Below are 26,473 nucleotides of genomic sequence, written 5' to 3'. Positions count from 1 at the left end.
GGCCCTGCCAGTCAGTCACCACTTTCTAAAATGGCATCCCACCACCCCTGACTCCCACCCGAACTCTATTTATTTCTTGATCCCAGTTTATTTTTTGAGGCCAACTCTCATGATCTCAACTAGGGTTACTTATTTCTCCATTTGTTGCCTCCCCCTTGGAATGTAAATTCCAATTTTCGAGGTAGCTCTTCATCTTACTCACCATTAGATTCAGCGTCTAGAAGGATATGTAGCACAGACTAAGGATGCCGTACATATTTGTTGATGAATGAATAACTGGTCCATGGTATTATTCAATGAGAATGACTGTACAGTTTTTAATTCTCTAGAAACTGTCACTGCTTATCCAAACATACTTTTACTCACATTTTCATTTTACTTTCTACAGGTGGCTAAACCCATGATACATTTGATATGTACGCATCTGAGATTTCACATGAGGACTTCCTGTTATTGATTGTAAGTATCCACTGAATCATCATATAAGTTCAATAATAAAGTATATACAATTAATTTCTTACTATGCAGTATCAATGATAATAATAAAGGTAATAATAATAATGTAGTTCTGGCATCTTTTTTGTGCCAGGCACTGGATTAGGACCTCCTTGTTTTTCCCTTCTAAAAATTCTGAAAAACAGTACTTTTGACACCCAGCTCACAAACTGGGTTTATGTAACTCACCCAAAGTCACACAGTTGTCAAGGAGCCAAAACAGGTTTGAAAGTGTCTGGTACAAAAATAAATTTACTCTGTCATGAGGCCTCAAGGCAAACAAATATCTCTCGATACGTCACACAGGCTAAGGTGGTTAGATTGTGTGTCACTGCTAGTACGTAAAGATAATAACTGTCATTATAGCCACAAATTACTGAGTGCCCACTCAGAGCTAGGTGATTTACTTACATGTACATTTCAATCCTCAGCCCATACTCGCAAGTCAGGAAATGAGATGATTTAAGCATGATAAAATAAAGGATTACACTGACTACTGATTTGCCCGAGGCTATACTGAAATGCCATTGTTTAGATTCAGTTCTCTGTTACATGTCAGTTTGCTTGGCCCTAAATCAATGTTAATATTTTGTTACCCCCTTGTTTCAAGAAAAGTACATGTAAACTCAGTCCTTTTTTCTCCATATGAAAGACCATCTGTTAAATATTTAGTACTTTCAAGTCCTAAGAAACCCCTTTAACCCACCAAATTAACATAGCCTGTTGACTGCATTTTCAAATGTCATGTCAATGATACTTAACACATATTCCCAATTGGATTTTGCATCCTCTACAAACAGCTAGTGTGATTAGCTGATCCCAATCTCTCAATGCTATATAATTTCAAGGGGGAAGATGTTCTAAACTGTGACCATCAATATTTGTATTTTGACCCAAATTTATTAAAGTTAGTAAAAAGTTTAAGAATTCTACATAGTCTATATCACACCTGAAACAAAATTAATTAAACATCAACCTTCTACTACTAAACCACGAAAAGAGCAAGGTATGCAGAATCACAATTTCAAGCAATGTTGCATCCTTCTCTGTTTTGTTCTTTGCTCTGTTTTATGTGATTTAGTTTACCTTCATCTCGTCCACAGCTCTCTGTAACTCATCAGGGGTTTTATATTCAAAATCTCTCTCTAGGTATTCTTCTTCAGCTTGCGTCATCCATTCATGCATCTCTGACAGATCTTTCTGAAGGCTGAGAGTTTTATCCAAGCCTCCCTTTATGGCTTCCTTTCGGGCATAGACCTTTCAGAAAACAAAGCAACAAATAAAATGTGAATATTCAAAGTCGTAAAACATTAGCCTTATATTCTTACTGAGCTGTCTGGAAATAATAAAATGCTTAGATAGAAAAGATGGAGAAGTAAGAAGCTTGCATGAATGAGGAAAATAACTCATGGTGATTGGATGCACTTAATTTCATATAAGTCTTAAAATAAGACATAGCCATTTACTTGGCATACTTAATAAAAATCAACAGATTCCCCTATGACTATAATTTAGCTGTTATGTTTGGCAATGCTTTTCTATAGAGAATACAGAAAAACAAAATTTCTCATAATACGTTTCAGTTGGAAAAGTAAATATTATACGTCGGTACACATAGAAGTGATGTCTTTGTGTTCTCTGCTACTGTTTTACACTTTTAAATACCACAGGAACTTAACATTCCTATACCTCTCATAAATCAGAAAGAAAAACAAAAGAGAATGGATAAAAGCCATAAGCATGTAATTTGCAGAAGTAAAACAGAAATGTGGACATATGTATGTGAAAGGATGCTCCATATCATTTGCAGTGGAAGAATTGCAAATGAAGAAGAATTAATGCATTTGCATATGTGAGAGTGGCATAAAAATAATTAGATAAAATGTCCAGTTTGGGCAGAGGTGGGGGGAAGCAAACGTTCACATACCTGGTGAGAGAAATATCCAACACAGTACAACCTTTTAGACAGTAAATTGGCAAATGTAATAAAATGTTTAACCATGTATCTGAGTCTACTCTTTCACTTCGAAGAATGAATCTTTCAAAACAAACCTCACAAAGTTGCATGTACAGTGTTCTAATCAGCTTTGAAGACAACAACATACTGGGAAGAAATCTAAACGTGCTTTCTTGGAGAATTAGTTACATTAATTGTGAGACACACACACGCAATGGACTAACACCATGTGACGCCAGGACATCTGTACCGAAGTGAGAGTTGTTCAGTATAGGATTTTAAGTTTAAAAAGCAGGTTGCAAAACAGTATTGTGACAATAGGAGACTTATGCTTTGTGAAGCTTTATGTGTTTCTAAAATACTAACATTTAACAATACAATCATTTACTTATTAACCAGAAGAAAAGCAGAACTTAAAACTTCTACAGTAAAAGTAAAATCATGCATGCTAATGGCTTGTAATACCACACTGAGGGAAAACTCTCAATTTAGTATTAGAACAATCATAGATGGTGCTTATCTTTTAACTTCAAAAAGTAACTCATAAAATGATGTTATTCTTCTCTCTGGCATTAGACTTCTATCTTTTAAGTAACAGAGCTATAACTGTAAAATCTTAATATGTAACTTATAGTTTTAGTATAATGAAGTTTTGATGGTACTTTACCAAATGCTTAATACACTTAATACATGCAGAACCATCATCGTATTAATTTTCTTATACTCTACAATCATCTTAAGCTTAATTTAGTTAAATCATAACTATTTTAAGTTAGTCTCCTAGTAAATATAGTACCTGACCTACTGAAATGTAAATATTTCACTCTGACATAGCTAGAACATTATTTATACATATTATGCTAATTAAGGCATACAGATTATTTTGCATAGCCAATAAACCTATAATAAGCTTAAGTAAACATGCTGTTAAATTTCTACTTAGATGCTCTGCTATAATCTTTTGAGGCAGTCAGCAAAGCGACAATAATACCAGAGTGACTAATGTAACTTAGCTAAAGACTTGCTAAAAACAAGTATTGCATGCTCTAAAACTAAAGCAGAAGAAAGGGATCAGGTATGATTTTTTTTAAGGAAAGAAAGGCAGAAAATTATTCTGAGAGGACAGCACAAGTGTATTGGAAAGAGCATCAGCTTGGGGTCAGGTGAGCCTGGGCACGTCACTTCATTTGGCTTTATTTCAGCTTCATAACTAAACTAATAGTTGGAACAGGTGATTTCCAAGGTCCTTTCCAAATGTAACGTTCTACAGCTCGAGGACTGATGAGAGAGAAAGATGTTTTCACGGTTTCATATTTTAGAAGGATTTCCATGAAAAGGTTTGGGTTAAAATGCCAACTTCACCCTCACCTTTTTCACATCTGTGGTGCTCACATTTTAGCCTTGAGTTGCCCAATGTACCCCAAAGTTTCAGCAGATTACATGGCCTCAGCCTTGTAGAGAAAAATAGGAAGTTCTTTACATCTCCTGTTCTACAATTGGTAAATCTAACATTTGCACTGCCTGCTCCCTACTCCACCCTGGTTTTACTAACACGTAATGACCATATACCATTGTGCAAGGTTGAGGTATACAACGTGAGAATTTAATACACACATATAGTGAAATGATGACGACAGTAGGGTTGGCTAATGCTTCCATCGCCCTCACATAATTACTGTGCTCTTTTTTGCAGTCAGAGCATTGAAAATATTCTTAGCAACTGGCAACTAGGTATTCCGGGAGAGTGCGGCTGGGATCTGTGGAATTTGTGTTATGCAACAGGCTAGTGTTGTACAATACTTGTCTTGAATAGCATGTTCTTGGTATATTTTATTGCAGAAACAAAGTCTTGATCTAGGACATTTTAAGAATATAGAGATGCTTTAAACAGTACACTTCTCTAACATGTAAAACCCCTGAGATTTCAGTAATATTGTTGACTGTATATATTTTTGCTGTTGTTTTCTCCCATGTTCTAAATAAACTGGATTGTTCTTTGTATTAATCCATTAAAACATTCAACAAACAAATAGCTTTCATACTGGTCTTCCAGGGAAACATTAATGATATAATCTATTATCAAAGTAATTTTTTTTTTTTTTGCTGAACATCCCTTCTCAAACTGACTTACTTCAGGAAAAGAAATGCAAGCTAGCTGACCCAGGGCTATCTCATCTCTGAGTTAATAGAACTGTTGAGCATTTATCAGTGATAGTATTAGCTGGGTGACTTGCCTTGACTTTTACTTTTCTAACTTATTTTCTTTTTCAAATTTAGCTTTTGCCTTTTGGCATGATTTCTTTTCAACTTGGAAAGGTTATTTAAAAATAATGAAAGACTACCCAATTCTAATACACATAAAATGAAACCTCTCATTAATTTCAAAAAAGGTATTGGTGTGTCAAAAAGTAATCACTGCTTTAGGTCAAAATTTCATCTTTTGAACAGGAACTATTGGATATACACTATTTGTGCATATAAGATTTATTTTTCTATAATTTAATCTCAAAATAGAAATAATTATCCATCAAACACTCTGCTGTACAAATAGTATGAGGAACTCAGATGTGAGTGGACAGTTACATTGTATTTTTTTCCACTGAGCTATTCTTAACTATTTCCCAATCTTAGGTCATTTTCTGAAATAAAATTTAAGTCAAACTTGTCAATCTTTAAAATCAGAACTATAAATTATTAGTCATTCATTTTATTTCTGTACCAAGGTTACAAATGTAAAGTATCTTTTAAAAATCTAATTACAATACTATTACAAAGTTATGTACTGGAGAAAACATTCAATCAGATTAATGCCTAATATGACAGTGATAGTCCAGAAGATCATTTTAGGACCCCAACAAGATGAATATATACTATTTAAAATACGTACTATGAAAATACAGGGTCCAACATAAACAACGCCCCTTTTTTATGCCAAACTCTGTATTACAAAATCATAAGCATGCCATTTTGTAACATAACACTATCACACTCAAGCACACCATGTGACATTTTAGGTGAAATGTTCAAATGAAAACTATAAATTATCACACCCATATTATTACCCTACCAACCACACTTAGGAAGTTGTTACTTCTGCCGCACCCTGCATGTTTATATGCAAAGACCAATTTGAATTAACCATGCTTTAAAGCATCAACTAGTTTGGCTTAGCCATACTTTAAACTATTTTCCAAAGGGCAATGATAAAGGGAGACATTAAGAAACTGTAATTAAATAAAGGCAATCCACAGTGGAAGAGCCCTGACATACCTGCCGGCAAATGTGCTCCCACTGCGAATTCAGTTCTCTGAGTTCTGTCTCGAGTCTGGACGCAAACTCTGGCTCCGCTTCACTCTTTATCTTCTGCCCACCTTCATTGACACTGTTCAGACTGGGCTGAATTGTCTGAATGTCATTAACTAAAAGCTAAGGAAATAATTCAGTGTAAGCTAGCTGAACAAATTACCTCAACATATTAGAAATGAAACACAGATAGAAAACATGTAATTAGAAATCATGACATTGCACATGAATTTTGTCCTTTCAAATCTGAAATAAATGTAAATAGACATACAAGGAGGGAATGAGCGAAAAGGAAAAAGGACTCATGGACATGGACATCAGGGTGCTGATTGCGGGGGGGAGGGGGTATAAGGGGACTAAATGGTAATGAAAAAATACAATAAGATTATATATTTGTTAAAAAAGGTTGAGATATAAGCCTTGCAAAAAAATGTTCACAGGTTTTATTGTGTGATGAAGTAGGGAATTATCTGTATTCTACTTAGATTAGAAACAAAAGGAAATAAGTTTAATATTTTGTGTTAGAAAAAGGTGTGAAAATCATGGGCTTTGTACATTATGGTTTCTTGAAAAAAAAATTCAGTTTTCAAACAAGAATGGCAGCAATTTAGTATAGCATGATGGGTGTGAAGGTTACGTGTCAAGTGGGTTTCTTTTCTAGCTTGTATTTACAAAGAAAAATATTTAAAGAGCTACATTATTTTCTCCCCACTGCATGACAATGGTATAATGAATGACATTAAAAATTCAAGAACAAGGAAAACTCCCAAGCTTGTTTCACAAGGCCAGCATTATCTGAATCCCAAAACCAGATAAAGAAAATTATAGGCCAATATCCCTGATGAACATAGATGCTAAAATCGTCAACAAAATATTAGCAAACTGGATCCAGCAATACATTGAAAACGTGATAAGGTGGAATTTATTCTAGGAATGAAAGGTTGGTACAATATCTGCAAATCAATAAATGTGATAAACCATATTAAAAAATGAAGGATTAAAACTACATGATCCTATCAATAGATATAGAAAAAGCATTTGCTAAAACCCATCGCCCACTTTATGATAAAAACTGTCTGGAAAGTGGGAATAAAGAGAACATACTTCAACACAATAAAGGCTGTATATGACAAATCCAAGACAACATCACACTCAATGGGCAAAAACTAAAAGCAGTTTCCTTAATTAAGATCAGGAACAAGACTGTGGTGTCCATTTTCACATATCTTGTTCCCCATAGTACTGGAAGTCCTAGCCACATCCATCAGATGAGAAGAAAAAATAGCAGGCATCCAAATTGGAAAGGAAGAAGTAAAACTGTCATTTGTAGATGACATGATACTGTATATGGACAACCCTAAAGAAAACAAGAAATCAACTAGAACTGATAGATGAATTCAATAGGTAGCAGGATGCAAAATAAATATCCTGAAATCACATGCATTTTTATATACCAATAATGAACTATGAGAAAGGGAAACTTAAGAAAACAATCCCATTACAATTGCTTAAAAAAGATACCTAGGAATAAATTAAACCAAAGAGATAAAAGACCTGTACTTAAAAAATTATAAGACACTGAAGAAACAAATTGAAGAAGATACAAACAAGTCAAAGCACCTGGAGTGCTCATGGAGAGGAAGAATTAACATTATTAAAATGTTCATACTACCCAAAGCAATCTATAGGTTCAACATAATTCTTATCAAGATATCAATAATGTATTTCACAGAACTAAGACAAATATTCCAAAAATTTATATGGAACCACAAAAGACCCTGAATAGCCACAGCCATCTTGAGAAAGAAGAACTAAGTTGGAGCAATCACACTTTCTGATATCAGCCTATATCATAAAGCCATAATAATCAAAACAGCATGGTATTGGGATCAAAAAGACACATAGATCAATGGAACAGAAAAATCTATATTGTATGACATTATATATACATGGAAAAAGCAATATAGTATGACTAATAATCTGTAATGAAACAGAAAAAATGGCTCAGATGATTATTTACCTTTATACCATTATTTACCTTTATACTGAATTTTATATTAAAATAATCTTATAAATGAAGGGTGAGTAAGGTCATGTTTTTCTGATTCGCATTGATTTAACCCAATTTCTCAACCTCAGCACTGCTGTCATGTTAGACTGGGTAATTGTTGGGAGGGGCTGTTGTGTGCATTCCCTTGCCTCCCCCAGCTTCATGCCAGTAACATCTACCCCACTCCAAGTTGTGACAAACAGAATCTCTCTAGCTATTGACAAATGACTCCAAGGAAGAGCACATCTGCCCTGGCTGAGAACCACTGATGTAACCAAAACATATTTTCCATATAAACGTCTTCATATGAAAGGTGTCATATACAAATCTTACCCTGCATTGTTTCAGCTGTTTTTTAAGAATTTCTGAATCCCCAAGGGCAGGCCATTCTTCTTTCAGGAAAACATCAACTTCAGCCATCCATTTCTTCAGGGTTTGTATGTGACTCTGGAATCAGAGACCCATTTAAAGGTTATTATTGGGGTGCTAGTTTTTCTTGACATCATTCATCACGGTGATATGTCTGAACATGAGCCCGGGAACAATTCCCATGTTTGAAGGATGTCTCTAAGTGGCTCTTCAGGAAAAGAATATTTTTACTAAGACTGCATTTTTATGGTCTACTGTATGAGCACTGGGGTATGAAGTCTGCTATTGTTAAAAATAAAAAAAAAATTACTACCAAATGTGGTTTTATGATGTTCCTCTCGAGTACATTAAATCATAACCCCCTTAGAGAAAATTTAAGTTTCAAAACAACTCATGATAATACTAACAACGTGCCCTTACAGTACATAAAACAAACTATGAACAATAAACTCAATGTAATGGTGTCTTTATAGCCTCCCTAAACCTGAACTTCCACAGATTGTTTTTTTGCAGCTGACAGTTTAAGTAGTCCCTCCACTTGGGAACTTTCAGACCACAATTTTGCCATCTTGAAAGAGAAAACTTCTGCTTTTAATTTATCTTCCCTTATCAGATTGAAGTAAAGATAGCGGGAAAGATGTCTTCTCCTATCACTTATAAAAAGCCACAGGCTCCCATTATTTTTTCACATATTACCTTCCTCCCCACTGCTTTTCTTTTTTTCTTTTTCTTTTTTCTTTGTGGCTACTGTTCAAATATGATTTCCAAACTTCTTTATTTCTATACATTTCAACTATGCTGTCCAGATTTGCTATTTTCTCCTTTCTTAATTAAATTTCAATTGAAAATATGTGCTTTATAGAAAGCTACATCTTCGATATGATTAATAATAATGAATTTTTTCAAATTTTATTTTATTCAAGATTTCATTTATTTATTTTGACAGAGGAGAAGGGAGGGAGAAAGAGAAGAAACATCAATGTGTGGTTGCCTCTCATACACCCCCAACTGAGGACCTGGCCCGCAACCCAGGCATGTGTCCTGACTGGGAATCGAACCGGTGACCTCTTGGTTCACAGGCCAGTACTCAGTCCACTGAGCCACATCAACCAGGGTTGAATTTTAAAGCATCTGACTGAATCCAAACACTTTAGATTTCTACATCATCATCTTGCTGGGGTCTCTTGAGTCTGGTTTTGTGTTCCTTCCCTGTCAGCACTGTCCTAGTTCAGATCTTGTTATTAGCTGCCTGATTACTGTGCTGGGTCTTTTTCGTATCTGCCTCAGTCAAACACACTCTAATCCATTCTGCATGATGGTGTCAGTGTTCTCCCCTCCTCCTTCCTCTTATCACAGTGATGGTTTAGAAACAAGTATTATCAGATCATCCCTCTTTTAAAAGATCAATCACAGTTCCATATTATTATTCATATTACTTTGAATCCCTTCATCATTAGGTTACACATCATATCCCAAAGCATGGCATTTGGAAGCATTCCCTATCTACTCCCAGACCATTTTCCCAGTTATATACATATGCGTCACTCTCCAAACATGTCTTCATCCCCCCAGTAGTGAACCACTGCCAGTTCATTGAACGTACTGCTCCATTTTATCAGCAATTTTCTCCCACTTTATTAGTTGACCAAATTCTCCTTGTTCAAGGTGTAACCCACATAACCCATGTCCCAAGAACATTTCATAACCCCCTCTCCCAGTTTATGTTGGATTTCTTTTCTGGCCATTGTCATAACATTTCCCAAGATGTATGGGCTCTAATCACTGGAACCTGTGAATATGTTACCTTACATAGCAAAAAGAGACTTTGCAAATAAGGTAAAATTAAAGATTTTGAGATGGTGCCCTGGCTGGCCTGGCTCTGCTGGTTGGGGGCCGTCCTGCAAAATGAAAGGTCACAGGTTTGATTCCCCATCAGGGTATATGCCTAGATTGCAGGTTTGGTCCCAGTTGGGTGAGTATGGAAGATAACTGATCAGTATATCTTTTACATTGATGTTTCCCTGCCTCTCTTCCTCCCTTCACCTCTCTAAAGTCAGTAACCTCGTCCTTGGGTGAGGATTAAAAGAAAAAGATTTTTGAGATAGGGCGATTGTCCTGGGTTACCTAGCTGGGTACAATATAATCTCTAGGGTCCTTACTCCGGGGAGGAAGAAATGTAAGAGTTAGAAAGCCAAACTGGAAGATGCTATATCGCTGGCCTTAAAGACAGAGGACAGGGACATGAACCAAGAAATACATGCATTTTCCAGAAGCTAAAAATGACAAGGCAACACGTCCTCTTCTAAAGCCTCCAGAAAGGTCATCTGCCTATCCTTTGAATTTGGCCCACTGAGACTGACTTTGAATTTCTGACCTTCAGAGCTGAAAAATAATACATTTGTGTTGTTTTAAGCCATTAAATTTGAGGTAATATGTAACAGCAACAATAGGGAAATAATATACTTATCTTTTACCGTCACCAAAATGCGGGTTCCTTAAAGGCAAGGGCGATGTATTTGTACCCTAGTTTACCACTGGCCTTGGCAAAACATGTTTTGATGTGTGTGTGTATACATGCACACACATGTTTGTATGCTAAAGTGTGTACATGTGTACATATGTAAAGCACATTGCACTTTACAGCATGTTTTAGGACCACCCTGTCTTTTGGTTTGTACAAGGTGAGAATAAACAACTATGTTAGCTGGACTGAGATTTAAATTCAGAAGCTTCTTGCTCGGGCATTAACATCCTTCACAATGATACCCCACATAAGACACATGTTACCTGTGTACCACTCAATATTTTATGCTTTAGAATATAAAATGTGATTGTTGGTTTACTATTTTCAGCCTGGGTAATTACCATATGGTGGCACTATTCAAGCAAATTAAGTCAGTAGAAGGTGGTTTGTGAAAGGTGATGGGGTTAAATTTATACATATAATTATAAGTAAAACATGCCGATGAAATATGACTATATTACCTGGTAGATAACTTACGATATTTATAACTTAAATGACGTCTATGTTTTGAAGGGCAACCAGGCTAAAGGAAAGATTGATTTCAAACATTATTTCAGCTAAAAGACATATTTAAGTCCTATTGGCATTGGTGGAAAAAATAAATTAATATTAAAGAAAATCAAAGAAGAATTCTTAATTACCGTTTTCTTAAAAGAAATAAGTGAACTGCACTCCTCTGAGAAAGATTTGTATCTTCTGATCTTATTACTGACTTTGAATGACCATGGATGTTACATTATTTGCCTTCCAATTTCCTAACGCTTCATTAGGAGACAAACAAGTAAAGAAAAGAGGAATATGAAAAGTAAAATTCTGAATCACCTGGATTTTTCGGAGTTTAGCCATGTGATCCTCTAGCTTTTGGCAATGCTGGGCCAGCTGGGAGGAAAGCTTCTTCCAGCGGCTCTCCACGTCTTCAAATTCGGATTGGTATTTCCGGCGGACATCGGAGGGGGCTTTCTTGGACATCTCTTTCACAGTGGTGCTGAGATAGTTTAGGCCACTTTGTTGTTCTTGCAGAGAACTTTGTAAAGCCTCAAAATGGAAAGTGGAAAGTACATGAATACTAATTGATGAATAATAATGACTTACATTGTGCAGTTTCATTGACAAGCTTCAGTTAAATTAAGACTGCTTAAAATGAAAACTAGGTGATTCAAACATCTTAAAAAACAGATGACACAATATCAGCTTAAAAAATAACTAGTGGTCATTTAAATACTATTTTTTATCATGAGATTGATTTGCACATTATTCAATAATATTTTTAATCTATGCCTATTTTTATAAAATTGTGAAATGTATCCAAAGCTATATCTTACTGAACCAGAGTTTTAGCACACCTAATTTTATTCTATCATGTCTGTTTATTAATAAGTTAATACTTATTATACAGTTATGCAGTTAATGAAGTTTAACTTAATTATCCTGAGCCTTTAGGAAGACCACTTCTAACCTCCCCAGGTAAATTATACTGATGTGTGGGAAATCAAAACTCTGAATGTTACCAGATGGATGGTCTACTAAGGCCAGTTAATGAAGGTTTCATATTTTTCAAAAGACATTAGTCTGCTTTGTAGTATTATTGTGAAATTCTAGGGTATGTTAGAGGAGAATTTATAAAGCTGGTTTTATATTTATACTATATAACCTGTGCAACCCCTTATAATATGATGTCTACCTTTAGGTTTCCCCTATTCAATATTTATTTAAATCTTGCTTTCTGGTTATAAAAGAATAAAGGCTGAAGATTAATAATGGGGAAATATCCATTATATACAACTATTATGATTTTATACCGACTTCTATATTTTCCTATATATAACTAAATATTGAATATCTGATCTTACCATAAACACATACACATTTATTCCCTCTTTTATAAAGCAATTTATAACATTCCCCTAAATATGTCAAACGCATAAACTTTTATGGTTGCATAAGATCTTATGCCTATTTTTTGGTGCTTCAATTTCTTAATTCACTTTTATTTTATTGAACTGTTACACTTAATCGATTCTTTAGACCATATCTAGGATGCACATAACTACGTCTTAAGCTGGACATTTTACTGTGAGCCTTTTCCCATGTCATTAAGTATTTCTCAAAAACATAAATTTTAATGGCTTCTCCAGTTAACTTAACCATTTCCTTTTATTAGCTCTAGAAATTAATTTTGAGTTTTCTACTGCTGTAAATTGTGCCTATGATCTGTCATGTACCCACATCTTTGAGTACATTCTAATTATTTCCCTAAGATACAGACATCAGAGAAATAGTACTCATATGTACAAATGAATTATTTTGTATATTATTAGGAGGTATTGAAAAGTTTTCCCAGCAAAATTTATTCAATTTACAGTCCCACGAGTAAGTGAGAATGCAGCTCATTGCTGCCAGATCTGTGCTTATCATTTCTTTGGGGTTGCCTTTTATTTATTTATTTATTTGGTAATTTAGTCTGTGAAAAGTGGATTCTCATTTTCTACATCTGTACTTCATCCTTTATGATCCGAGTTACAATTTTTCATATGTTCAGTGACTGTCTATGTGTCTTCTGGTGACTTTCTATTTAATTACTTTCTCCCTTACGCAGACAAATATTTTCTTTGCTCCCATTGTTTCTTAAGTGTCTCTGGTATTTTTACAATGTTTGTGATTGCTTTCATTGATTTTATGTTTCCCCATCATATGTTTTTTAAAAACAATTCTCTAAAATTTATGACTAAAATGTTTTTGAACTATTTAATGTATTGGTATTTTGCTTTGGTATAACATTTGATGCAAGGTTGTCACTTTGCTTTTTTACTTAATATATTTTCTCAATAATATATAAAAATACTTTTCCCTTGTTTACTGTTCTTTTAGTGGGAATGTACTTTTCAACTCATCTACATACCATTTCTTGTGTACTTAATCTACTCCCCAAGTTGCTGTACCTCTGTGTTCTTATTTCTTTAATGTTCACAGTTGTGTTAAGTCACATATTGTTCAAAGTAAACTTTGGAATCACTCCAAGTATTAAAAACAACAGAAAAACAAACAAGATTAAACAGTTACAGTGTTTTTGGTGTTACAGTAGAGGAAATAGTCAGTCTAAAACAGGACAATATGCACTGGGAAACATTTTTTTGTTTTTTATGTATTATGTGTATTGGAGCAAATACTTCCAAAATTACTATTTTAAGAAACTTTAATTCTCAAAGAAAGAACTCTTGATATACAAAGTTAAAGTTTTAACCTTTTTTCTCAATTTAGTTCTCAAAATACAGATATATGATTTCATTACAAAATATAACTAATGAGTATGTTTTCACATCTTAAAAAATAAAATGTGACTGGATATACAACACAGACTTTTCAGAGAGAGGAGGAAAAATATTCAAAAGTCCCTTGTAGATTATTTCTTTTATCTACTATAAAAGTATTTAATATTTCCCAATATAAATCTGTAAAAACACAGTCATTAGATTTGAAATGACTAACCGCAATATTACATAAAACTGACATTTAAATTAAATCTAATTTTATAACTACATGGATTTTACCTCTTTCCATTTGGAAATACGAGAGGTATTAATAAGTCAGCAGGCAAAGGGAAAGAAATAAAACCATAGTTTTTATAGTAATCACAATGTGCCTAAAATGCATACTGAGAAAAAACATACTTCATAAGTAGCCCATATCATTGTTCTTAAAGATGGTATTTTTATCTTCTAGACACAAATGTATAATGTATTGCATTTTTAAAGTCTTATCTTCATTTTTACAACTGGTGAACTATTGCACTTGCCACGATTGTTTTCATTCTAATATTATTTTAAGGTTACTCCAATGAGATTGCTTGGTAGATAGGATCTGTGCTGTACTATATAAGAGTCAAATGCTCACAGACCTGTAACTCCCCGAGTCTCTGCTCCATGATTTCATACTCAGTGACGGTAACCTGAGGTATAGAGAGTTTGGTTTCTGACTGCTGGATCCACGTCAGGATGGTACTCATGGTCTCCTGATAGCGCATGGGCGGCAAAGTGTCAACGACTTCAGCAAAAGGGAAAAAAAAGAATCATTTAATCATTTTAAGCTTTGTCACTATGCTTTCCTATGTTGTACGAAAACTCAGTCATTTCACTAATTATAAATATTAACAAAATGTAAAAACCTGAAAAGACTGATTAGAATAGGATTATGTAGAAGCCATATTCCTTCGACGCGTCTGATATTTTGACAGAAACTATGCATCTATTACACCGAATTCTCCCATCAGCCTTGTAAGGTTTGCATTGTTAAATTCATTTGTAAGGTGAGGAGATGGAGAAACAAAGAGGCTGAGGAACTTGCCAATGGTAACACAGATGGAAATTGCAGAAAATGAGTAGACTCCATGTGCAACTGACTTTGAAGGCTATTTCCCTCCAGTGTTATCACTTCCCTTTGTGGAAAAAAGTACTATTATCCACAGCCCTTGCTATTTTTTCAATTTTTATTGAATTTATTGGGGTGACATTGGTTAATAAAATTATATAGGTTTCAGGTGCACAATTTACAACACATCATCTGTACATAGTATTGTGTGTTCACCACCCCAAGTCAAGTCTCCTTCCATCACTGTTTATCCCCCCTTTACCCTCCTCTTCTTTCCCCCACCCACCTTTCCCTCTGGTAATCACCGTACTGCTGTCTCTATCTATGAGGTTTTTTTAAATTTGTATTGAGCTTATTGGGGTGACACTGGTTAATAAAATTATACAGGTTTCAGGTATACAATTCGATAATACATCATCTATATATTGTATTGTGTGTTCATCATCTGACATATATGTCATAAATGCATATACATAATTTATATGTGCATATACACACATACACATATATGCACTATTTATGAATTAAGTAACTACACTGATCATATTCAAGGAGATTAACAAGGGTAAGAATTTTGGCAGAAAACTATAAGCCATAAAAATGACATAACAGATATTAAGGAGAATAAAAAAGAATATCTAGAAATAAAACATGCAATAAGTAAAAATTACTAACACAATGAATGGGTTTAAAAGAAGATTAGACAAAGCTAAACAGAAAATTAATAGATCTGAAGATAGACCAAAAATATATATTTGAAATGAAGCATGGGGACACAAGAGGATAGGTAGTATAATAGAGAGAATAAAAGAAAACGCAGAAAAATGGTTTAACAAATGTATTCCAGAAAGACAGAGAGAGACAATGAGGAAGAAGCCATATTTAAAGATATAATGGCTAAGAATTTTCCTGGAGGAAATCATGGTGCAAAATACTAGTTCAAGTCACTATATCAAATGGCATTATTTAAACCACTTTATTTCTTTTTACATTTTTAGTTTTCAATTACAGTTGACATTTTATATTATTATCAGGTGTTACAACATAATGGTTAGATATTTATATAATTTATGAAGTGATTCCCCTGGTAAGGCTAGTACCCACCTGGCACCATACATAGTTACTACAGTATTATTGGCTATTTTACATTTTATTTTTAGTAGATAGAATATGAGTTTCACTTGTCTATATCAATTCCTTTTACACCAAATGAGAGGAATATAGGAAAGTACTTTGCATGCTCTTTAATGGGGTTTTCAGATGGTAAAGGTGTTTTTAGAGAGTATGTTAGAAATGCCAACTGAGAATTTTACTCAATGTGCTTTTATGTATTTGAGAGTTCATACCCAAATTCACCTTAATAGGCTTTCTTTAATCTGAGCACTTCTGATTTCATGTTGAAAAATCTCTATGGTACTTTAAACCTCGCTATTTTCCTTCATATAAATAATGTGTTTCTCTCTCTATTGACTAGGTACATTTATTTGAATGCTAGATAATCAGTCATAAACAAAAGTAAAGAGGAATCTCATGAATAGAAGTGGAGCAAAGGAGTATTTAATTACGAGGAAGCCAAGAGTTTTGTTGGAGAAGGCATCAGCGCCAGTGATCTAGAAACAGAGGGGTCTATGCGTAGAGACAAGGGTGTACATTGGATGGATTTTAAACTGCACAAAGTTCAGCTTAATTAAACTTGAACATGTGCATAATGAAAACCAGTGCTTGTTTCCCTTGTGGCAGCAGCCGGGACAAACATTATTAGGAGCTTGCCAGAGGTGATACAAAATCGATCCAATTTTCTCCAGATGACGTATACATGTCCAGAGGGAGAGAGAAGTATAGAAAGAGTTGATAAAGATATTGGAGTTACTTATTAGAAAAAGTTAAACAAGTTTTTGTGAACATCTAACAGGACTACTTCTCTATTCCGTTTTTGCAGAAAGAGGCTGTATAGCAGGACGATGAACAAGTCTGCTTTGGAACTGGCTTCCCACTTACTAGCTTCGGCAAATTACTGAACATTTTAGTATCCTGGACCTTATTTATAAAACTGGGGATGCTGATGCTTTTGAGAAATTAATTGAGGTCATTTATTATCACTTCCTTTGGCCAGGATTTATTTAGTGCTCCGAGCACCAGCATACAAGAAGTAGAAGTTTCAAAAGCAAAGCCTAGACTTTTATGATGCTTCAAATCTAATTGGTGAGTCGGGAAATGAATGAATAAACAAAGAAGGACATTGTAATGACCAACAGAAATACATGGTAGTGAAGAAAAAGTAAGGTATGAGGGGGGGAGATCCTTCCAGGTAATGGCATCAAAGGGATCTAAGATAGAGAATTAGATATAAAAATGTTGGAGTAAATGAAGACCTACAGAAGAGGTGGGAGGCCCTCAGTGCATTAGCAATACCAGGAAGCCACGGCCATCCCCAAGGTTGCAGGGACAAAGGGAAGAGGTGAGAGGTGATGCGACCAGAAACCATTCATTTGGGCCACCTGGATCAACCTGCAGGGAGCTGCCCTTTGGGAAGGTAGCATGCCTGAACAATGCTGTTTCTAGGTGGAGCTAGAATCTTGGAAGGATCATCATCAGCCACTGATAGAGATGCATCCTGAAACAATGAGAGCAGAAGCGAATATTCTCACGTCTCTCTTCTTCTTACCCTCAATAGCCTCCAAGCGCCTACCACTGACGGAACCAGGCAGGTAGCCAATTTTAAAATAAGGATCCTAGGAAGTGTCATTTTCATGGGAAGAGCCAGGAATGGCACTGAGAACAGACAAGCAGGTGATCTGCATGATGGCGAGGGTGGGCACGGGGGAGGAACGGGATCTGAAAAAGGGTACCAAAGGATAGCCACACTTTTCACAATATTCTATTTCTCAGGTTCAGTATTCAGGATTCATATTTTTCAATATTTTAACAATCTCCATGTTATAGAAACTCTGAATATAATACAAACATTCAATAATTACAAAAATTAAAATGACTACAATAAAAAGGAGTGGAGGTGACCAGAGAGTGAACAAAAAGGCCTCTCTGTCTAAGTATAACTTGACCAGAGACTTTAAAAAGTGAAGTGGGGAGCCATGAGAATAGTGAAAAGAAAGGTTTTCCAGGAGAGAGGTAACCAGTGTGACAGTCCAGAGGCGGGAGCAATCCTAGCAATACAGGAGCACAGCAAGGAGGCAAGTGTAGCAAGGTAGAGTGTGGGTGGATGAGAGGGGGCGGTCTTTGGGAACTATGAAGGGGGAGGGGGGCCTGTTAGACCATAATAAGATGCTAGATTTTATTCTAAATTATTCTCTGTTTGCTGATTCCTTTGTCCATTGCTGGGTACATAGCATATTTGCTCTTATTATTAGCTAGAAGACAGCCGTGACACAGCAGGAATGTGATGGAGACACATTCAGCGCCAAGTACAAATTGTTACGAGTTTTAAACTCAATAGAAAGGGAGACGGCCTTGCTAGGGAGAGAACAAACCTGAAAAAAGACTCATGTTCTTTCATTCAAAGGGAATAGTGGGTTTTCCTGAGCTAATTTGACATTCTACAGAACCAGATCCATAGTCAGAGCCAAGGCCTTGCTTTATGAAGATTTACAAACATGCACACACGCACACTATGCGCAAATGCGCATCCACCTGTGAACACACACAACACATACATATTAATATTCTCTCGCACACTGTGAATTTAAAAGTTAGTTTACACTTCATCCTGAAAACAGAATCTTGAACAGACCAAAAATTAAATAATAATAACAATAATAATAACAACAACAACAGGAAATATCATCAAAAAGATCAGTACTTTATTTCTTCAATTTCAGGTTTATGTAAACAAGGTTTAAATATTAAAAAATAATTTGTGGCCAGTTAAAATCTGTATTTTTTGTTTTATTGTGAAGGCATAGTTTATCATATTGCACAGAATATCTAACCATGTATTTGGGAAAGTGTTTAGGTTATCTTGAGGATGATGGCATTAGTAGCATCCTGGGGAAAGGTTAAATTGTACCTACACTGAATGACAGGAAATAAAGAGTTACAGTTTTGTCAGCTTATCACTAAAGTGATAAGGTAGCATGAGCATTGTAGAAATAGGAGGTCTGTCCAGAAAAAGTCCAGTCATTGTTAATATAACGAGAACAGTTTGCACAACATTAGTGTAACCTGGCAGCCAAGGAGAGTTGACTGGAATGCGCATGCGTGAACAGTGACAACTTCACTGTACTAGTCAGTGGGGGTGGTAGACACCATTGAGTGAGCATGTGTACTGTGTGGCCATCACACTCAAAACGACTGAGTAGAGTAACAAATCTGCATCAAATTTTGCATCAAGCTTGACCATTCCTCTGTGGAAACTATTTGGATGATTCAGAAGGCCACAGCTATGGGCAACTGGTGAATGGCAGCTTCATCAAAACAAACACACTAGCTCATGCATCATGTCTCGTGCAGAGTTTTTTGGCCAAACATCAAATCACCAAGGTGACTCAGGCCCTCTATGGCCCAGATTTGGCACCCTGTGACATCTGCCTTTTCCCAAAACTAAAATCACCTTTGAAAGGGAAGAGATTCCAGACTGTTGATGAGATTCAGGAACATATGAAGGGGCAGCTGAAGGAGATTGGGAGAACTGTGTGAGGTCCCAAGGTGCCTAATTTGAAGGGGCCTGAGGCATCATTGTCCTATATACAACATTTCTTGTATCTTGTATCCTTTTCAATAAATGCCTCTATTTTTCATATTACATGGCTGGATACCTTCTGGACAGACTTTGTATAAAAGTTACTTAACTCATAAGTATATGTTATAATAGTGTATAGTGCTCAAAACTCAGCATCCACCTATGTATAGACCAAGAGAGGGAGGGAAGGAAGGAGATAGATAGGCAGACAGGTATGTAAATAGGTAGGTGGTAGGTAGGTAGGTAGTAGACACATAAACCAGCTAGGTTTTAAAAAGCTATAAATTTTAAAAATCCATTGACTTTCAGCACAAGCCAGCAAAAAAAAAAAGTCTCTCAATCCAGAAAGAAAATGAACAATAAAACATTCTAAATTATTAAATAACAAATTAGGCCTATTTTCTTCCATTAACTAATATAATTCTATCCAGATCTTATGGAGTAAGTTCCCTTTATTTAGTTTCAGGGTCTTGGCCTTGGCCTTCTCCATCTAAGCACTTATCTCAGATGATAATTATAAAAGCACCAATTTGATTACATTATCAATAGCTGTCCCTTTCCCTGGATTTCAAGCATGATGAGAGCAAGGAGCCTATGATTGCAGCTCGGTGATCTATCCCCAATAACAAGCACAGTTCCATGCAAGGAGTCCATGTTTGTTGAATGAAGAACTGTAAGTTGCATAGTTTAACCCTGAGCTATATAAATAGGAAAAGCCAGTGTTTGCAGAAGCCTAGACCCTAAACAAGAGGAGAAAGAATTTACCTGGAGAATTTAGACACTTCTGATCCCATCTATGAATATTTGTAGTCCCCATGTAACCTTCTAAACTCTGAATGACTTAAATTGACTTTCTTATCATTTACCTCTCTTCTCATTTCTCACTTCATGGTTTCTGGACTGCCAATGTAGAATTTCTTTAATTACAGTGATTTTTTTCCTAGCATAATTAATTTCTGAATTTAAAGTGTGTCAGTCTGGCTTAAAATTAACAAATAGTAAAGAAGATTTATATGTACCTCATATTATAAATAGAGTATATATTTGTATGTGTTTTGATTTTCTCCTAGAATTTTTTTGAAAAAAAAAATCATGTTCTAAATCCTGTCATTTTGGAATTTTTAAAGTAAAATTGATAAAGTGATGTTTTTTATTATATCCAGAAATGTTAGATGTTAGTTTATGTTTCTATGGTTATATGAGCACCACTGTATGAAAAATGTGCTTATACACACACATCTCTCTCTGTCTCTCAAGCTCCTTAGGCCCTATACACACATACATACACACACATAGTATGAGAAATATATGTGTATACTTAATATATTATATATACTATTTACTAATTTTCAACATTTATTTTAAATTAATTTTTAGCCTCTATGATACCTTTTAGAGATGTGATATTGAAGAATATAGAGTCCTGGAATTCATTGATTTCACACTTTACTCATGGATTCAGGCAATATTCTAATATTGTTTTGATCAAATTATAATTAATTTTATAAAAGGGAAATACAGAATGCTATGGCAGTACATAATAGGAACATCATATATAGATTGGGAGCTCATAAGGATTAACTTCTGGGCAAAGGCACGAAGCAATAAGAATTAGCTATTCCAGCCCTGGCTGGATAGCTCAGTTGGTTAGAGTGCCATCCCAACTGGCCAAAGTTGAGGGTTCGATGCCCAGTCAGGGCACGTACAAGAATCAACCATAATGCATATGGGGAATGTATAGATAAGTGGAACAACTTTCTCTCTTTGTCTTTCTCTGATTGATCAATCAATCAACTAACCAAACAGTAAAAAATTTAGCTATTCTGAGACTCCTGGGAGAACGTACCCAGGCTCTGTGAGGTGGGTAATATGTCACCTTTGGGAAATGAAAAGTCAATATGAAACAGAGAGAAATTAAGCCTGAATGAGGCTGTTACCGGACACAGGCAACATCCACATTAGACAGGGCGTTTTAGGCACCTTTAAACTAAGAACAAAAATAAATCATTGAAGGTATTACACACAAAAAATAATGTGGTTAGATAGCCCTTAAGAAAAATTGTTCTGGCCGAAATGTAGAAAATAGATTACTGTGTCAAGGATGGATGCGGAGAGACAAATTAGTGATCCAGGCAAGAAACCACAGCATCTTGGACTAATACGATGGCAATAAATATGAAAAGCCATTTGGATGTGAGAGTTTTGCAGGAGATAAAAATATATAGCCTTGCTGACTGGATGGGAGAGGGTGTGGGTGAAGGACAGAGACTGTCAAGCATGATTCTGAGGTCCCTGACATTGGAAGGGCCAAAGAGGAGATAGTTGTTGGCTGTGGAGCTGTCCACCACAAGTTTACCATTTTGGGATTTGATGCATTTGTGATGGCCTGACACAACAAAATAGAACAGTTAAGGAAGTACGCACATACAGCCAGGGCTTAGCGGGTACGTCTGGGCTGCGGAGAAATGCACGACTCTTGTCCGTAATATAAATTTCAAACCAAGGGTACCTTTCCTCATTTAGTTTCCCTCTCTCTATAAAAAAGCACTCATTAGCCAACATGATTTATCTTGTGGTAGCTGAATAGTGATTATAAACCACACAGTTTATCTCATTTAAACCAGAAACAATTGAGAGTACTCAGGAAGGTCTCCTCATTTTTTTTCGGAGTAAAAAGAAAAACACGTCTGGTGCAGAAGTCAAATGCACCCAAGAGCAAACTGGATAGAGCCATGCTACCTATTGGTCAATGAAAGGTTTGTGGGTGCTGCCCTTTGATCCCAGTGGAGAAGCAGAGCTAGTCCCACTCCGTCTACAGAGATTCGCTGCCTTCCTTTTCTGTAGCCATCAAGATGAACAAGCCAACTGATCCTTTTCTCTTCACTGACAGCAAGAAGACAATAAACATATCCAATTTAATAACCTACTAGCTTAAAAGATCACGAGAGTCCTACTGATATCATTTGGCTCAGCCAGGGTCCATGAAAACAATGGTCTGAAGATTCAACATTCAGCCACATCTTGCGTATAAATATCTGACATTTATCTCAAAATAGTCTTATGACGATTATTACTCTCCTGTTGCTAAAGCATGACCCAAAAATATAAATACCTTCCTAATGTTTTATGATTAGGGAAATGCATCATATAGAATTACAATGAATAAATTAATAAATGACTGCAGGGTTGAAAGCACTGTTGTGGATTATTGGGAAAGTAGATTCTAAGGGCGACTTATGTGCATTGCTGTTTATCTTGAAAGGTTAACAGAACATCCCATTAATCTCCAGCCCCTCACTACAGCTATAAGAAGGATGGCAATGATAAAGTATGGTCAAATTGACATCGAAAATTGTAGAAGGAAAGTGTGACAAAAAATGTTTTCTGTCTTTTGTTTTAAAATCTCTCCTGTTTTATCCAATTGACTTAAAAGGGAGAGGGGCTTCAGAGAAGAGAGAAAAAAAGAGCAGAGCAAAGGAGAGAGTGGGAGAGACAAGGCGATCATTTTCAAACAGTCAGTGTGGAATTAAGTGCTGTATTTTCTGATATACATGAGTCTGTGTCAAGGATTAAAAAACTTTAATTGAAAAGGAGTTGTGCTCTAGTACATATTCTCACACACAGTGGTGAGCAAAAGTAGGTTTAGAGTTGTGAGTGCATGTAACACAGAGTTTCTTTTTGTATTATTATTTATTCATTACTGTATTATTTTTCACATGAATGACTGTAAGACTACTATTGCCCACCCCTATACACGTACAGAGGAACCTCGGTTCTTAAATTTCATTCATTCCAGAAAATTGTTCGAGAAGCGGTTTGTTCGCAAACTGCATCTCCTTTGTCACCTGAGAGACACGTGACTGATCACGCAGGCATCGGCATGAAAGGGTTGCCGGGTAGGGAATTGAGACCCGAAGTTTTGTTTCTGTAAACAGGCTGGTCAAGAACCAAACTGTTCAAGAACCAAGATGTTAGAGAACCGAGGTTTTACTGGACTCGTGACGTAGGGATAACAACACATGTTCTCAACGGGTTGCTCTCTAAGGACTGAGAAAGATAATGTATTACAATGTTCTTGGTAGAATAAAAATAACTATGAATATAGGATTGATTTTATCTTTTAATATTATTTTTTATATTATTTTTGTCAGGTACTGATCACCTGTCCCTAATACCAATCTTCACCATTGAAAGTACACTTAAAAAGTCAAGGCTTTGTTTCATAGTGAGAACAGAAGTAAAGAAAAAAAGCAAAGAGGAAATTAAATAATGTATAACACACATAATGTAAATTATACATATGTAAATTGTATAATTTATCATTCATATATAATCCCCATTTAATTAATAATTATTAATTCATCAAGACAAGTTTTCTAAGAGTGTGTAAAATTGCTACTGATATATTGGTAAATAAAGTAGAAGGGAGCACATTCTTATTTATGGATAAATGGAGTAAAAACATTTGGCAGTTTTGTAAAGAATCATGTGTATGGAAGGTAAAAAGAGAGAAAACATAATATGAGCAGATTGATGTCTGTATGGATAAAGAGTATATATTGCTATATATTTATACTGCTGTAACATAGTCAAATCTCAGTTATCAAACATCAACATTCTGAACATCTTTAAAATAAACAGAAAAAATATTGAACCTTAATATAATTAATAGGTACGTGTAAATTAAAAAATATTCCCAGTGAATAAGCTCTTTTTCCCACCAGTTACAGTATCACCATTAAAACGTATTTGAAGTTAAAGGAGGCTATGGATTTTATGACAAGAAAAATTCATTATTGCTAAATAGGTCAAGTTTGAAAATTTAGGACATTCACAAGCTTTTCCCCAATTGGTTTTAGAGAGGCCCAGCAACAAGTATATTGAAATCCAGTAGAGGGAGCTGACATTATTGCCAAGTTGTACTATCTGCTTCCCTATCAGGAAAATAAAGCCCTCAGCAAAAAGGAGTTTGAAATAAAAGAAAAAATATGCATTTAGCTTTCGCTTTATTCAGTTCATTCCATGACCTCACCAAAACTAAAAATAAAATTCTAGGAAAGTGGGGAAAGCTTTATGTATATCACTTTCATGTAATTCCTCATGAAATTACTTCATGTAATATTAGAAAAGTTATATGGTAAATTCCTTGGATATTTACAAAGAAAGATAATTTAAAAGTGTTTTCGAACTAATTAAATTTTTGGTAGAAAACAAACATATTCTTGTGCTTCTCATAACAAATTTGGGGAAGACATTTAGAAACATTTTTATTGTAATGCCTTAAAATCCAATTTTACTCTATAATCCTTTGTCTGTGCATATATATACATATACACATGGAAACCCAAATCTCATTTACTAGGGCTTAAAAGTGTTTATAACCCTTGCTGTCAAAGGGATTTTTGCCTTAAAAAGCAAGCTGATGAATAAGGATATTTTGGATCAGGTACTATATATTAAAATAATTAGCATAAAAGACATTCTGCAAAATCTGCTATTCAAATGGAACATTTGCACAATGTTCCATTCTTAAATTCTATCATTAAACAAGGAAGAGAGGGTATTGCATAGTTAAAGTAAATCAATAGATAAATGCAGCCCAAACAATAATTTCTCCTTTGCTGGATTTCAGTTGCCACATATATGCTCCAGCTATAATCATCTTCACATACATTGACAGAAGTATAATAAGATGCTCAGCTAAATAGCCTGTGCATCAAGCAAGCTGGACTTAATGACAACCCACTAATAAGGCTTCAAATACTCTTTTATTTCAGTTAATGTGAAAAAAAAATATTGTAAAAATTGCAACCCACCAAGGAGAAGTTATGCCTATATGAAACAAATGCTGTATTTGCTCCTCATAGTCATGAAATTGTTATGGGGGAAGGGGAAAGAAATGGAAATACAACATATATTTTCCCACAAAAGTATTTCACTGCTTGTTACTACAGGCTGTAGGGAGAATCATTCATTTAATAGAAATTATTCTTTCATGTTAGTTCAAATTATTCTTTTGTGTTAGTTCATCTCTTTTTTTGATCAATAACTTATCTGTAAAGTGTCAAGTTAGCCATTTTAAATGTTTTTACTTACTTGTCTGTAGCTCTTTTTCTCGGGCTTGCACATCAGCAAAGACTTGGTTAAAATGATTCGTGAAGGCCACAAAGTCTGCATCCAGGAACATCGGCCCTTGTCCTTTCTCTTTCAGGGCTACATTTTGAATTTTTAATCGCTCGATTTGAGGCTGAAGAGCTGACAGCCTGCTGACTTCATCCTGTACCATAATGTAGAGTATTAAAATAAATAGCATTTTCCCTTCACAAACATCACATTTTGCAAAGGAAGGTGTTCAAAGGCCCCAATGCCAGCTTAGCTTAATACTCGTATAAAAAAAACTGATAAAAAGCATCCATGATGGCTTAAGTAAGCCTTGAGCACAGGTCAGCAATTTAACAATACCTGGACTCTCCATTCAATAGATATCATCACATAGAACTGCATTTAAGTTCCAAAATGACATCATTTAGAGCGTTAATGGGCATGAATGTGTACAGGTGAAAAGTACCATGAATGACCTTATACTCTTTCCATAAATCAAATGTGGATGTTCCTCTGCACGGCTGTTATCTCAAAATTGTAGGTCTTTCCTTCAAATTCTATTCATCTCATGAACAATATTTACTTTGCTTTAAATTCATTTGTGTAGAATGT

General features: G+C 35.2%; 1 protein-coding gene across 2 annotated transcripts in view; it reads right to left on the bottom strand.

Moving 5' to 3' along the window:
• The window catches only part of DMD (dystrophin), a 1,939,942-nt gene that overhangs the window by 1,230,168 nt on the left and 683,301 nt on the right, over positions 1–26,473 (bottom strand). For both annotated transcript variants that reach the window (XM_045855895.1, XM_045855896.1), the window contains exons 21-26: positions 25,856–26,036; positions 14,594–14,739; positions 11,521–11,733; positions 8,139–8,252; positions 5,723–5,878; positions 1,582–1,752 (exon numbers count right to left, since the gene is read on the bottom strand). In XM_045855895.1, the coding sequence (XP_045711851.1) occupies positions 1,582–1,752; positions 5,723–5,878; positions 8,139–8,252; positions 11,521–11,733; positions 14,594–14,739; positions 25,856–26,036 (981 nt within the window). The remainder of the gene's footprint in view (positions 1–1,581; positions 1,753–5,722; positions 5,879–8,138; positions 8,253–11,520; positions 11,734–14,593; positions 14,740–25,855; positions 26,037–26,473) is intronic.

The sequence above is a fragment of the Phyllostomus hastatus genome, unplaced genomic scaffold, assembly GCF_019186645.2.
Source record: "Phyllostomus hastatus isolate PE091 unplaced genomic scaffold, TTU_PhHast_1.1 phas_scaffold_12, whole genome shotgun sequence".
NCBI classification, from domain to species: Eukaryota; Metazoa; Chordata; class Mammalia; order Chiroptera; family Phyllostomidae; genus Phyllostomus; species Phyllostomus hastatus.
The sequence above is the reverse complement of the archived record's forward strand: the minus strand, read 5'-3'. Positions and strand labels throughout refer to the sequence as shown.